The 15,111-nt window shown below is 42.6% G+C and overlaps 2 protein-coding genes across 3 annotated transcripts in view; one reads left to right on the top strand and one right to left on the bottom strand.

Annotated features, from left to right (window-relative positions):
- gnptab (N-acetylglucosamine-1-phosphate transferase subunits alpha and beta) overlaps window positions 1–5,825 on the top strand; it is a 37,843-nt gene extending 32,018 nt beyond the window's left edge. For both annotated transcript variants that reach the window (XM_033037928.1, XM_033037927.1), the window contains exons 19-22: window positions 38–136; window positions 737–904; window positions 2,935–3,025; window positions 4,508–5,825. In XM_033037928.1, coding sequence (XP_032893819.1) covers window positions 38–136; window positions 737–904; window positions 2,935–3,025; window positions 4,508–4,585 — 436 coding nt within the window. In that variant the 3' untranslated portion in view covers window positions 4,586–5,825. The remainder of the gene's footprint in view (window positions 1–37; window positions 137–736; window positions 905–2,934; window positions 3,026–4,507) is intronic.
- Window positions 5,826–14,063: 8,238 nt separating this feature from the next.
- The window catches only part of LOC116983964 (cholinephosphotransferase 1-like), a 32,698-nt gene continuing 31,650 nt past the window's right edge, over window positions 14,064–15,111 (bottom strand). The window contains exons 7-8 of the mRNA XM_033037930.1: window positions 14,849–14,974; window positions 14,064–14,274 (exon numbers count right to left, since the gene is read on the bottom strand). Coding sequence (XP_032893821.1) covers window positions 14,146–14,274; window positions 14,849–14,974 — 255 coding nt within the window. The 3' untranslated portion in view covers window positions 14,064–14,145. The remainder of the gene's footprint in view (window positions 14,275–14,848; window positions 14,975–15,111) is intronic.

The following is a 15,111-nucleotide window of genomic DNA, read 5'->3' as shown; positions in this document are numbered from 1 at the left end:
GAGTTTCTAAATACATTTCCTCTTATTATATACACAGGTTTGAAATCATGGGAGAAGAAGAGATAGCTTTTAAAATGATTCGCACTAATGTTTCTCATGTGGTTGGACAATTGGATGACATCCGAAGAAATCCGAGGTATGTTTGCAAGAATAACCATGGCAATCCCTCCTGATTCAGGGACAGTTTCTTCCCAGCCGTTTGGGACCACAAGAAATTACAGAGAGTTGTGGATGTAGCTCAGATCATCACACAAACCAAACTCCCTTCCGTTGACTCCATCTACGCTGCACGCTGACTCGGTAAGGCCACCAGCATAATCAATGACGAGTCTCACCCGGGTCACTCCCTCCTCCTTTTGCCTTAACATGCACATCCAACATTCAGCAAAACCAATATTGGGAACTTAACAACCTCAAACTGTGAGAAAAATTGTTATGCAGCATAAATGATCTAGAAACATAGAAAATAGGTGCAGGAGTAGGCCATTCGGCCCTTCTAGTTGTGTGAGGACGTGGGCAAATCTCACAGAGGAAGCATCTAGACTAAATGATATCCATATAAAGAATTTGCATAAGAGTCGATGATTGGTTTGTGGCATACCGTAAAATATATTGAATCTTTCTCTTAAATAGGCCTCAAATAATGAACCCTGGAGAACATTCAATGTGCTGTTCAAATATTTAATGAACCATCATTTAACCCTTGTTTTAATTGTGCTTCTTTGTGTTCCAACAGGAAATTTATTTGTTTAAATGACAACATTGATCACAATCATAAGGATGGAGCCACAGTGAAGGCAGTGCTTCGAGATTTCTACGAGTCATTGTTCCCCGTGGCATCCCAGTTTGAGCTGCCAAGGGAGTACCGCAACCGGTTTCTCCATATGCATGAGCTTCGGGAATGGTGAGTGAAGATAAGAGAGTAATATGTTTACAAGAAGGAAGTGTCTTGACCTGTAAAGTCACCTATTCCTTTTCTCCAGAGATGTTGCCTGTCCCACTGAGTTATTCCAGCATTCTGTGTCTATTATCGATTTTAAACCAGCATCTGCAGTTCTTTCCTACACATCTGTAGTTCCTTCCGACATAAGTTTACAAGGCATTTTCTTTTTGTTTGGAGTTGCTGCCTAATACGTGCGTGATAGACCATGCTGCATCTCTAAGACTAAAACTAAAATATGGCACTAGACTTTACCTCACCAGCAAGTGCCTCGGAGACTTTGAGTGCGGTCTTGCTGAGATTTTTAGATGTCTTCACTGGTCAGACATCATGTAGCATATGATTGGAGGATGGCAAATGTCATTGCTCATTTTAAGAAGGGAAATGCCTGGTAATTGCAGGTAACAGTCTCATATGTAGACACAAGGAACTGCAGATGCTGGTTTAGGGGAAAAAAGACACAAAATACTGGAGTAACTAAGCGGGTTAGGCAGCATCTCAACTATTCCCTTTATTTCCCCTTGTACAAAATAAAACCATGTCATGCGCATTTGACCAGTAGTAATTAGTTTATCTCGGAGGGGAATGTGCCATCGTGTGTTACCAAAAATAGCTTTTGGCCTATTTACACTCACTGTTAATAAGTTTAATTACAGACTATTAGACACCTATTTATAAACACCAGGGTAATGTTATGGTAAATTTGATTCTAAAATATGTTGTGTTTTATTAATATACTAAAAGCAGTGATTTATTGGAGACAAACCATCCCAACCTTTTAATTTGCTAGGAAGTTTATAATTCCAATTGTCAACGCTTCAAAATAGATGGAAGTTTATTAGGTCCCTATGATTAGTCATAGACATACAGCACGGAAACAGGCCCTTCAGCCCAACTTGCCCATGCTGTTCAGAGTGCTCCATCTACGATAGTCCCACTTGCCCGTGTTTGGCCCATATCCCTTTAAATCTTTCCTATTCACGAAAAAAAAGTACCCTTCGGGTTCCTATTAGATCTTTCTCCCCTCCCCTCACCTTAAGCCTACGTTCTCAGATTCTGGATTCCCCTCCTCTGGGGAACAGACTGAATTCACGGTAGAAGGTTTTGTTTTACTTATTTCATGTAATGCACGCTATCTTTTTATGTTTTACATGCTAACATGCACGCACACACATCACCACACACGCACACACATCACCACACACGCACACACATCACCACACACGCACACACCCCAAACTTGTGTAAAACGTAATGGGGAAGATACAGAGTGCAGAATATAATTGTCAGCACTGTAGTGCATCAGTTCCATTGACAAGTCCAAAGTCCGCAATGGGGTAGAGGTGAATTAGACAATACCCAGTCTAAATATATGACAGTTAAAATATTAAAGATGTTGTCTTTTCCTAAAACAATCAGTGTAGTAATTTTGATCATTAGCGTTCTTCTCAGTCTTAGTTGGGGCGGCACGGTGGTGCAGCGGTAGAGTTGCTGCCTTACAGTGCCAGAGACCCGGGGTTCGATCCTGGCTACGGATGTTGTTTGTATGGAGTTTGTTCGTTCTCAGTATGAGCTGCATGGGTTTTCCCTGGGTGCTCCGGTTTCCTGCCATATCCCAAAGACGTACAGGTTTGTAAGGTTAACTAGCTTGGTAAAATTGTAAATTGTCCCTAGATGTAGGATTTGTTTATGTAAGGGGCGATCATTGGTCGGCACGGACATGGTGGGCCTAAGGGCTCGTTTCTGTGCCGTAACTCTAAACTAAACTAAACTAAAAAACATTGTGAATGAAAGAATTAACAAAATCAAAAGAGCATTAAAAATGTAGATGCTGGGCCAAACAGCCCATGTGAACAGACCTGGATTTGGCTTGACGTAGAGACAAAGTTAAAAGCTGAGGTTTCGCGGCTGCTGTGATGCAAAGTTTCAAGAGTCAATTAGTTGTAAGGCCTACTGTTTGTAGCTAAAGTAATTAACTGAATGTTTCCTTACAGGAGAGCATACAGAGACAAGTTGAAGTTCTGGACACACTGTGTGCTAGTCACTCTAATTGTTTTCACAATTTCTTCCTTCTTTGCTGAACAGGTGGGTAAGCCTTAAATTTTCATAGATACTCTTTAATTCAAAGCTCAAATACAGGTAGATCTTCTCCAACATGATAGGTGCATTCCTAGAAAACACTTTAAACGTCAGAGTCTGTCAATATGTGCTGGATGGAGCTGCTGAGCTTAGCTGATGATATCCAACCCAACATAATGATGTCTGCAATTCCTATTACACCCGAAATGTCCCATATCCATGTTCGCCACAGATGCTGCCTGACCTGCTGAGTTACTCTAGCACTTTGTGTTAACTATTTGTGTTATTGAGGGAGTGCTGCGTAGGTTCACGAGGTTAATTCCTGGGATGGCAGGACTGTCATATTATGAAAGAATGGAACGACTGAGCTTGTATGCACTGGAATATTAGAAGGATGAGAGGAGATCTTATAGAAACATATAAAATTATTAAGTGATTGGACATGCTAGATGCAGGAAACATGTTCCCAATGTTGGTGAAGTCCAGAACCAGGGGCTACAGTTTAAGAATAAGGAGTAGGCCATTTAGAACTGAGATGAGGAAAAGCTTTTTCACCCAGAGAGTTGTGAATTTGTGGAATTCTCTGCCTAAAGGCAGTGGAGGCTGACTCACTGGATGCATTCAAAAGAGTTAGATAAAGCTCTTAGGGCTAGCGCAATCAAGGGATATGGGGAGAAGGCAGGAATGGGATACTGATTGTGGATGATCAACCATGATCACATTGAATGGTGGTGCTGGCTCGAAGGGCCAAATGACCTACTCCTGCACCTATTTTCTATGCATCCATGGTGCTGTGGTTGGCAAATTGTAAGAGACTGTGTAGTTAGTGTCATACAGCATGTAAACGGATCCTTTAGCCCAACCTGCCCATGCTGACCAACGTCCCCCATCTACACTATTTCCACCTGCCTGTGTTTGGCCCTTATCCCTCCACACCTTTCCTAAGCGTGTATTCATCTAAATGTTTCTTAAACATTGCAATAGTACCTGCAGTTCTTAATCTCCCTGTGACTAATCACTGACTAATACATCATTTTGTTCACAGTGCAGAAATAAAAAGCTGCCCAATTAAACATTTCACAGTAAATTAATAATGCCCTGCCATATTGTGGATCAACTCAGTGCCTGACCTAATGTAGTTTTGCATGATCTATTGCTCTCTGCAGTTATCTATGTGGTTATGCATGCAGGCAATTATACCGCGGAATATCACTAAAAAAGATTTTGTAATATTTGGGGCATGGTAGCGCAGCGGTAAAGTTGTTGCCTCACAGCTTCAGAGATCCGGGATCGATCCTGACTACAGGTGCTGTCTATTCCTCACACATCTCAAAGAGGAGCATGTTTGTAGGTTAATTGATTTCTGTAAATTGTCCCGTGTGTGGGATAGAACTAGTGCATGGGCGATCATGGGTCGGCACAGACTCGGTGGGCCGAAGGGCCTGTTTCTCGAAATTAAACTAAGATTGCTTACTGTTTTTATTTCAGCTAATTGCACTAAAACGCAAAATTTTCCCAAGAAGACGAGTATACATGAATGTCGCTTTCGATCGAAGCAGCGTGTAGAGACAGAACGACACTTCGACATTGTTCATGCACTATTCAGACATTTGTCCTGCAAGAATAAGAAAATGTTTGGCAGGATGAGTTAAATAACGGACGGAAGCAAACAAGTCTCTGACTGACTCAAAGGGATGGAAGTGGGTAATTAATTACCCAGGAAAGTAGCAGACCAGGGGTCGGGAATGCATGACTCCAGAACACGAGCGTTCTCGCTGAATGCCAGAGATGGGATCCTGTTTGGTTGTCGCCGCTTGGGGATTCTCTCAAGTTATTGAAAGCATGAAAATAAATCGCGGGAATCCCAGAACAAGGATGACAAAGGATATCACAAAGGAAATTGTTGGAGCCATCTCCACACGACTCATTGATGTACCACTCCGTGTAAGATGCACCATCCTGTCTCTGCAGAAACGGTGTTGTACTGTTTCAGACTGAAACTTTAAATGACTGCACTATATATATTTTTAAATGGATCTCTCTTCTCCCTGCAATATATTGTAAAATAAGGTGATTGTAGTATTGCTTTGAGGGCTGCAAAGAAGCTGCATTATTGATTCTAATGTCAGCTCCTGTAAGGGGTGTCGGCCTGTGCATCGGACTTGGTTACATGTAATGCAACCACGGGTACATCGCAGTTGATCTATAAAGGGGCTACATGGTGGTGCAGGCATCTTGCGTATTACGCCAGAGTTACGTTCTTGAAAAGCAGCGCATAATTCACATTAAACATATACACGACTACACTGCCAGGTGTACATTTGAGTGTGTTATTCCAAAATTACGAGCGTGTAAACCAGGCTTTGGTATTAAAAGAACAAGTGTGTTATTTCAAAAACGCTTAAATCAAACAGACCTAAAACTCAAGGTGCTTGTACTTCTATTTTAATGTGAAATACATTAGTTGATGTATTTGAACGTGGTATAAGAAGTTTGAATGTTTAAATCTAACCTCATCTTTCACTCCAGTCATTAGCCTTCCACACGGCTCTGTACACAAGTGCCTGTTGTGGTTGGTGCAGGTCAGAGCTGCCGGCGTTAGATCTTTATTTATTTTGTAGTTTGAGTAGGTTAAAGACAAATTTTATTGTGTTTCTTGGATGTTTGAGGTGATCTGTTTTTACTGGAGAGCCATTTTTATACTTTTCACAGCAATTGGTGTTATATCTCTGTGGCAGTGTGAATAAATGTACGATTGTTCACTTTTTCTGGTCATTGAATTCAAAATAAAATGTTGGCAGCAAGACGATGACTAGTGTTTAGATTTAAAATACAAATACCCGTCTTTCACCACCGTGACAGCGCACTCTATCAGGAACTGGTTCTCTTGTCTTTAATTAAATCTTGGCATATTGCCATTGTTCATTTTAGTGAATACTTGAAACCGACTCGCAACAAACATATAGCCATTTAGTAACAGTAAAAGATGCCGAGGCAGCTCTGCGTGCTGTCATGCAGCAGTCATGGTTTTATTTTTAGCAATGATGTCTTCATGGACTCGTAATGAAATTGTGGAAACATTTGACAGTTGTTGGTGTACTTCACTTTGATTCTTTCATCTGATGTCCTTTGAATCAGTTCCAACACATTGAAACGTGACTACCTGATCAAATTAATTCTGTCGGTAGACAAAAATGCTGGAGAATCTCAGCGGGTGAGACGACATCTATGGAGCGAAGGAGTAGGTGACGTTTCACGTTGAGACCCTTCTTCGGACTGAAGACGTTTCTCCAGCATTTTTGGCTGCCTTTGATTTTTCCAGCATCTGCAGTTCTTTCTTAAACAAATTAATTCTGTCTAATCACACAGGCCAGCGTGGCAGTCAGTCACAGTCATACAGCACGGAAACAGATCCTTCAGCCCAACTTGACCATGCGCACTAAGATGCCCCATCAACACTTCGTTTAGTTCATTGTCACATCCCATTTGCCAACGTTTGGCCCATAACCCTGTAAACCCATCCTATCCATGTACCCGTCCTCCTGTTTATTATTTAGTTTATTATTATCATTTGTACCGAGGTTCAGTGCTACTTTTAAATGTTATAGCACCTGCCTCGACTACCTCCTGTGGCAGCTCGTTCCATATACCCACCACCCTCAAAGGGGAAAATGTTGCCCTTCACATTATAGCCTCGTACAACACAGAAACAGGCCCTTCAGCTCAACTTGCCCATGCTGACCAAGATGCCCCATCTACACTCACCCCATCTGACGGTGTTTGGTGCATATACTTCTAAACATTTCCTATCCATGTACCTGTCCAAATTTATTTTAAATGTTGCTACAGTTCCTACCTCCCCTGGCAGCTAGTTCCATATACCCACATACTGTGTGAATTGTGTTGTCATAAGCAGCCTCTGGGGATGAGGGGCAGCTGGTGTTTGCAAGTTGGAATTTTCACTTTAGTTTTCACTGTACCTCGGTACATGTGACAATAAACAAATATCAATGAATATGGAGGGCTATGAATCATGTGAGGCAGATAAGAGTTGGTCTTGGCATCATGTTTGGCACAGACATTGTCAGCTGAAGGGCCTGTTCCTGTCCTGTACTGCTCTATGTTCTATATGACATGTTTTCAAAGCATCTTCCATGTCCTAGTCAACCTATTGGGACAAGGTTTGTTGCTGGGCTGGTTGAGTGTGTAACCAACCTCGATGCCTGATTCCTGCAGTCCTGTAACTTGCCCTCTCTTACATAGTCATCGAGCCAAACTGGCCCTTTGGCCCACCTTGCGCATGCTGACCAAGTTGGTAGTTTGGGCTTGTCTCATTTGGCTCGTATTCCTCCTAAACCCTTCCTATCCATATATCTGTCCAAATGTCCTTTAGAAGTCAAAATTGTACCTGCAACTACAGCTTCCTCTGGCAGCTCGTTCCAGGTACAGACTATCCTCTGAGTGAAAAGTTTCCCCTGAGATCTCTCTCCTCTCGCCTTAACTGTGCCCTCTAATTTTACAAATCTATACCCTGGGAAACGTCTGTGAGCGTTCTTCACTTTATCGGTGCCCCTCATGATCTTGTGCACCTCAATAAGGTTACCCCCTCGGTATCCTCATCTCATATGTTAATTAATTCCTCTTTTTTTTGGCCACTTACCCATGCATTGATGGTAATTTACATTGGACAATTAAATGATTAATGTGATATGATTTACATGAATAGCACAAAGATTTTCCCTGTGACACGTGACAATAATGAACCCATACCAATCAAAACCCAGGTTCTGGGATTATGTGAGGAAACCAGCGCAGCCAGGGAGAATGCGTATGGTTACAAGGAGGATGTAGACGTGCTGAAATCAGCATTGTCCCGAGTGGACAATTAGTGTGATTTCTGACTTCTGTACCTGCTGCCACAGTAAACTTGGAGAGAAACAAACTTTCCAATTGATAGTATTTGCATAGTTTTTGGAAGCCTGCAGAACAAAGGGAGTTACGGTGCAGAACCTCAGAGGGACCATTCATTGAAGAGATTCATGGACAAGTTGAGGGAGCTAATTTGGAGAGTCAATAATTGAAAGGGATCAGATGTAAGATTAGCAGTGGTAGCAGAGTTCATAATTAGAGCTGTACAGTACTAATATCTATATTTTAGCTAAATAGGGAATCCTGCTGAAGGAAATTGTATATTTAGCATTTTCTGATGACTGGAAAAACTAATGTTTTAGAGCGGCGAAATATTGAATGAACCCATGTTCACATTTATTTTTCTTCTGATGGAATAAGACTAATGAGAAAGAACTCTGATATGAAAGACAGGGAAAAGCAAGATTCAAGTGGAGCCTTCAACAGGGTACTTGGTAAAGATTATAAAGATCAGAGATACTGTGATGGGATTAACTGACTGCACTTCATGTTTGAAGTGTTGACTGACGTTGCTTTGTGCTCAACAGTGGAACTCGGGGATGGGAGATGATATTATGGAGAAGGAGAAAGGAGCAGGGTTTAGGTTTATTATTGTCACCTGTACGAGGTACAGTGAAAAGCTTTGTTAAAGCTTAACCAAAAGGATCAGATATACCATACATAGTTACAATCAGTTCAAATCAGGAGCAATGAGGAAGATACATAGTGCAGAATATAATTCTCTGCATTGTAGTCCATCAGTTCTCGAGCCAAAGTCCAATGTTCGCAATGGGGTCGAGGAGATGGGAGATAGTGGGAGAAATGTGTGTAAATATGGGGTGGAGGGAAGGGGCAGGGGAATGAAAACTGGGGAGGGAAGGTGGAAATTGCAAAACATTAAATGCTAATTGTTCTGACTGGCTGCATTCAGACTCCACACAGAGAGCCTATTGTAGGTAAAGTGGAATGAATGAAAGTAGTAATTCAGAGAGAGGAATATAGAATTGTAGCTATCAGCATGCCAAGATGGTACCCAAACCAGGCGACTCTGCGTGCTGGTTCCAGAGGTGGATCTGTTCTCATTCATTACAATCGCCCCACTCTTTTAAATCTTTATTTATTCATCTTGCACTAAATGTTGTTCCCTTTATCCTGTATCTGTACTCTGTGGATGGCTTGATTGTAATCTTGTATAGTCTTTTCGCTGACTGGATAGCACACAACAAAAAAGCTTTTCATTTTACCTCGGTACACGTGACGTAACTGAATTACTACTTGAAGTTAAGCTAGAATCATAGTCAGACAGCGTGGAAACAGCCCCATCAGCCCAACTTGCCCACACCGAGCACCATGTCTCATCTACATTAGTCCTACCTGCCTGCATTTAGCCCATATTCCTTTAAACCTATCCTATCCATGTACCTGTCTGAATGTTTCACAAATGTTGCGATGGTACCTGCCTCAACTACCTCCTCTGGCAGCTCATTCCATACACCCACCACCCTTTGTGTGAAAAAGTTACTAAACTAAACAAAAAAACAAAATCTAAATTAAACTAACATCTTAAATTAAACTAAATGAACTATTTCCTCTGTCTGTTGAAGGGATTCAGTGAGTGATTTTTCGTGAAAATTAAAGGTCATGATCGACGTAATAAACTAGCTCCTGTGCACACTGCAAGCTCTCAGTGTTCACTTTCTCCAGAGGTTTCCAGCAGCAACTTGCACATCACAGAGCTGCCCGCACGCCCAGTGTGGCCCGAGGCCCCAGCAAGGGAGATGTTTGGACGAGAAGTGGTGAGGTGCAGTGCGAGGGGATGAGTGTGGAGCTGGGACATTGCACAGCAGGGTGTGTCGGGCATGTTTGAGGCAGCAAACCATGACATGAACTCACATCCAGCTCAGCATTAGCAGAGCATTTTAGTATAGTTAAGAAATACTGCGCGGAAACAAGACCATTGGCCCACCGAGTCCATGCCGACCAACGATCACTGAAGCCATACCTGCATATCTTTGGAGTGTGGGAGGAAACCGGAGCAGCTGTAGAAAACCCACATGGTCACGGTGTTCAGACAGCATCCATTATCAGGATTGAACCTGGGTCTCTGGCATTTAAAGGCAGGAACTCTACAGTTGCACCACCATGCCTCAGTTGACAGCTAATTGAGTAAAGGAAACAGATCCTTCAGCCCAACACGTCCATGCTGACCGTTTAAGCTAGTCTCATTTGTCTGCAGTTAGCCCATAAGGAACGGATGCGCTACAAAGCTGAGAACTATATTCCGCACTCTGTATCCCCCTCTGTGCTCTACCTATTGTACTTGAGTTTGAACTGATTGCATTAGTGTGGTATATTTGATCTATTTGGATAGCATGCAAAACAAAGCTTTTCATTGTACCTCAGTACACATGACATTAATAAACCTAAACCTGTTCAAATGTCTTTTAAATATTGTCAGAGTACCTGCTTCAACAACCTTCTCTGGCAGCTCAATCCCTCTACTTGGTGCGAAGTAATCGCCCCTCGGGTCTCTTTCAAATCTTTCCTCTCTCACCTGAAACTGATGCCCTCTAGTTTTGGGAAAGAAAACAAATTCTGGATTTATTCATGTGAACTGAATTTAAATTCTCCAGCTGCCATGATGGGGATTTAAGTCCAAATATCCAGTCCTGCCCTTCAGTCCATGACTGAACCCCATGTTATCTGTGTAGGAACAGCAGATGTGGGTTTATGCCAAGGATAGACAAAGTACTGGAGTAACTCATATGGTCAGACAGCATCTCTGGAGAAAAGGAATGTTTCTGATCTGAAGAAGGTTCCCGACCCGAAATATTACCTATTCCTTTTCTCTAGAAATTACTCCTACACTGTGTCTATCTGTGTTATCTTTCCTGCCAAATGAATTGAAATGTGCACACAAAATATACCTAAAGTTTGTAAACCAGCACTCAGTTCTTTATTTCCACATAAGGTATAGTTTAAACCTGACTCCAACAGGTACATGTTTAAAAATAAAAAAGTCTAATTTTAACTTTTGGAATAAAAGGAACTGCAGATATTGGTTTATGCCAAAGATAGACAAATAATATTAGAGTAACTCAGTGGGCCAGGCAGCATCTCCGGAGAACATGGATAGGTGACGTTTCAGGTCGGTACACGTCTTCAGAACATTTCAACCTGACTTACAGGCACATTTTCATACAATCGAGCTCCTACAATATTATTAACTTCAAAAGTTGGATGTGAGTTCCTTCTGAGAAACCAAGAACTAGATTCCTCTCTCCGTTTCTATTTATCGTTTTTCTTTTTTTGTTGTATGTGGTTTTGATGCAACCCATTGCAAAACTGTGAAGGGGCAGTTGCATATCCAGTGACTTGTATCTATATTCCAACAAAATTAAGTTAAAGGATGTTTGTAAAAGAGGAACCACTTGTTACATACAGTTATTGTACCATCTGATTGTACCTGCTGATTATTGTACCATCCAGCTGCAGTACAACGACAAGAGCAATAAAAGTATTCTTCCGCTTTTTTAACTTTCTCTCCTCCCTTGAAAACTTTCCATGACATCAAGGGTTAAAGGGAGGAGAAAAGGGAAAGATAGATCAGCCGTGATTGAATGGAGAGGGCAGACTCAATGGGCTGAATGACCTATGGGACGGGCTCGTGGTGGTTTGGGCCAAGAGCTAAATGTAACAGTCAGTTGGATATTCTATATGCAGGGTAACCTGAAGAAATAATGAATTGGCTTTCAAGGATGGCAGTGTACTCAGTTGCACAAACCCACACATCTTTGGGATGTGGGAGGAAACCGGAGCACCTGGAGAAAACCCAAGTGGTCACAGGGGAAATGTGCAAACTCCACTCAGACAGCACCCGAGCTCAGGATTGAACCCAGATCTCTGGCGCCATGAGACAGCAGCACTACCCTCTGCGCCACCATCATTGTTCAATGTTTGTTGAGTAAGGATTATTAGGATGGCTCAGGTGAATGGAATAAGGCAGAACAAACTTGAAGGACTGAATAGCCTCTTTTGCGTTTGATTGATTGAGAATATGTTGCATTGTCATTCTGCTCAGCACAAGAAAGTTAATGAGACAAATAATATTTAGGCACATTTGATTTTTAGTTTAATGGAAAGGTACAAAGTAAATACAAGATTTGGCGATTGCTGAACTAAATAATTTCTCCCAGCCAGTTTATAAATATCAAAACCTGAGAAACTGCACGTTTTATAATTCCGTTATACATGAACCCGCTGGACTTGTAAATGAACATTTACTGGACTGCAAACCCATAATTCCTCTATGTAGCCTGCACTAAACACAGTATACACCATGAACCAAAGCTATCTTAGCTAATATTTAGAAACGGCATCTTGATCCCAGATAACACATAATTCACTTGATTGTTTTCAGCAGTTTAGAGTAAATTTCACGCTTGTTAGTATTTAATCCCTAATTCCCTTGACAAGAGGTGGAGACACAAGGAACTGTAGATGCTGGGGCCTTGAGCAAAACACAAAGTGCTGGAGGAACTCTGCGGGTTAATCAGTATCTGTGGAGGGAATGGACAGATGACGCTTTGGGATGGGACTGAAAAAGTTTGAGTTTAGTTTGTCACGTGTACCGAGGTAGAGTGAAAAGCTCTTGTTGCGTGCTAATCAGTCAGCAGAAAGACTATACATGATTCCAGTCAACCCAATGAGGTGGGGGTGGACAAAGCCTGGCAAGTGATAGATGGATACATGTGAGGGGGGTGATTGGCAGATGGGTGGAGTAAGTGAGAAAGGTTGGAGGTGAAAAGGAGACAAAAGGATGCCAGATCAGGTCTATCCATTCCTTCCACTGATGCTGTCTGCCCCTTGACAAGATGCTGGTGATGACTGATCTGGGCGGTGGAGGTGATTACAGAGTGCGGTCAACCTTTGGAAATTCATCATGTTGATGGGTTGGCTACACCACCGACCCACACATGGATCCACCATGCACGCCTCAGACTCTGAAGCCTGTGTGCCCAACTCCAGGCTGTCCCCGTAGATCAGAATACAACTGGCAGCTCCCTGGTTCCCGCACGCTATCAGGGGGTTGGACAGGCTAGATACAGGAAGATTGGTCCCGATGTTGGGGAAGTCTAGGACAAGGGGTCACAGTTTAAGGATAAAGGGGAAATCCTTTAGGACCGAGATGAGAAAAACATTTTTCACACAGAGAGTGGTGAGTCTCTGGAACTCTTTGCCACAGAAGGTAGTTGAGGCCAGTTCATTGGCTATATTTAAGAGGGAGTTAGATGTGGCCCTTGTGGCTAAAGGGATCAGGGGGCATGGAGAGAAGGCAGGTACAGGATACTGAGTTGGATGATCAGCCATGATCATATTGAATGGTGGTGCAGGCTCGAAGGGCCGAATGGCCTACACCTGCACCTATTTTCTATGATTCTATATATTGAACAGCAGAGCAACAAGCAGAGTTTTGCATGTGACGGTATTACAGACCCGATACCTTTCGAAAGTTAGACACATTTGAAAATTCTTGGTATATTGATTTTTATGCTCTTCAATTAATTTGTAAGTCCATCATTTACTACAAAAAAAAATGCAAGTTAAAAAAACTGTTATTAATTAAGTTAGGCAGCCAGGCCCTTTAGAGAACAGAAGTAGCGTAGAGACGGTCACAGCAGCAGCAGAGACTTAGTTACTGGATGTACAGAAACTGGACTGTGGTATCGAAGGCTATGAACATCAACATCATTATTTCCCCTCAGACACCAACAGCAAGGATCAAAGTCAGGAAATTACTTTTGACAACAACTTTGCATGAAAAAGTTTTAGTTTAGTGATGCAACATGGAAACTGGGCCCTTGAATCCACATTGACCATTTCACTAATTCTACGTTAGCCCACTTTCTCACCCACTCCCTGCACACCGGGTGCAATTTACAGATAGCCAATTAACCTACAAACCCACAAGTCTTTGGGGTGTGGGTGGAAATCTGAGCACCCGAAGGAAAACACCAACAATCGCAGGGAGAACGTGCAAACTCCACACAGAGAGCACCCAAGGTCAGGACTGAACCAGGTGTCTGGTGCTGTGAGGCAGCAGTTGCACCATTTAAATTTTAATTATACGGTGATTAACGAGGAGGTGTGGGGTTAGTGTTTGGTCGTGGTGGCATTGTTCTGGTGGTCCCTCGCCGCTCCTCCTGCTGGGCAAATTGTCACTCGTTGTGGCTCTGCTTCTGCTCTGCTGCTTGCAGGGGGATGCGGAAGACCTCGATGCGCAGGTGTGCCGCAATCTGAATGCAGACGGTCGTGTAGTAAAGCAGCAGGTCGCACAGAGACAGGATCTGAAAGGTACCGGAACAGGGTTCACATGGTCCATCACGCAATCCAGCTTCCCACCACCACACTGCCTCAAGAGACCATTCACACCCCCGTCATTCCCCCTTCTTCCCTCTCCCGTAAGGCAAAAGATACAAAAGCTTGAAAGCATGTAACACCACGGGTGGCACGGAGGGGCAACAGTAGAGTTGCTGCCTCACAGCGCCAGAGACCCGGGTTCACTCCTGTCCACGAGTACTGTCTGTACAGAATTTGTACTGTACCTGTAAGGCAGCAACTCTACTGGTGTGCCACTGTGCTGCCATTAACAGTCCTTCCATAAGGTAGGGTGTAGTCCCAATATCGCAACCCACCTCATTGCAGTCCTTGGGCTTTTTTCTATCTGCACTTTCTCTGTAACTGTGATACTATATTTCATTTGGCATTACCTGTCTGTGGCTTTGACTGCCCTCTAGTTTTAGAATCCTCTACCCAATCATAAAGAATGAGCGTTCACTTTATCCATGCCATATCTTTATCATGACCCTGTGTAATCTCAACTTAAATCCTAGCCATGCTAGGTGAAGGTATGGTACTTACCATTGCTACCCACAGTACATAATACTCATTAATAAAGCTATTGAAGTACTGATTGAAGAAGAGCAGTGCAGGTCCGATGAATGTTGTGTCTTGTAGCTTCATCTTGCTTTTGGTTATGTGTGCCACCTACAAAGTGACAGGCAAATGTGTCATTATAGAGTAATCTGAAATGCTAGTGTGCAGTTTACTGCCACCTCAGACGGTAAAGTAATCATTCTTTTCTACCATACAACCAGTTGTGCATGCTCCTTGTGAGGCTCTTC

This window comes from Amblyraja radiata, chromosome 19 (genome assembly GCF_010909765.2).
Source record: "Amblyraja radiata isolate CabotCenter1 chromosome 19, sAmbRad1.1.pri, whole genome shotgun sequence".
NCBI lineage: Eukaryota > Metazoa > Chordata > Chondrichthyes > Rajiformes > Rajidae > Amblyraja > Amblyraja radiata.
Note: the sequence above shows the minus strand (reverse complement) of the source record. Positions and strands in the feature narration are given on the sequence as shown.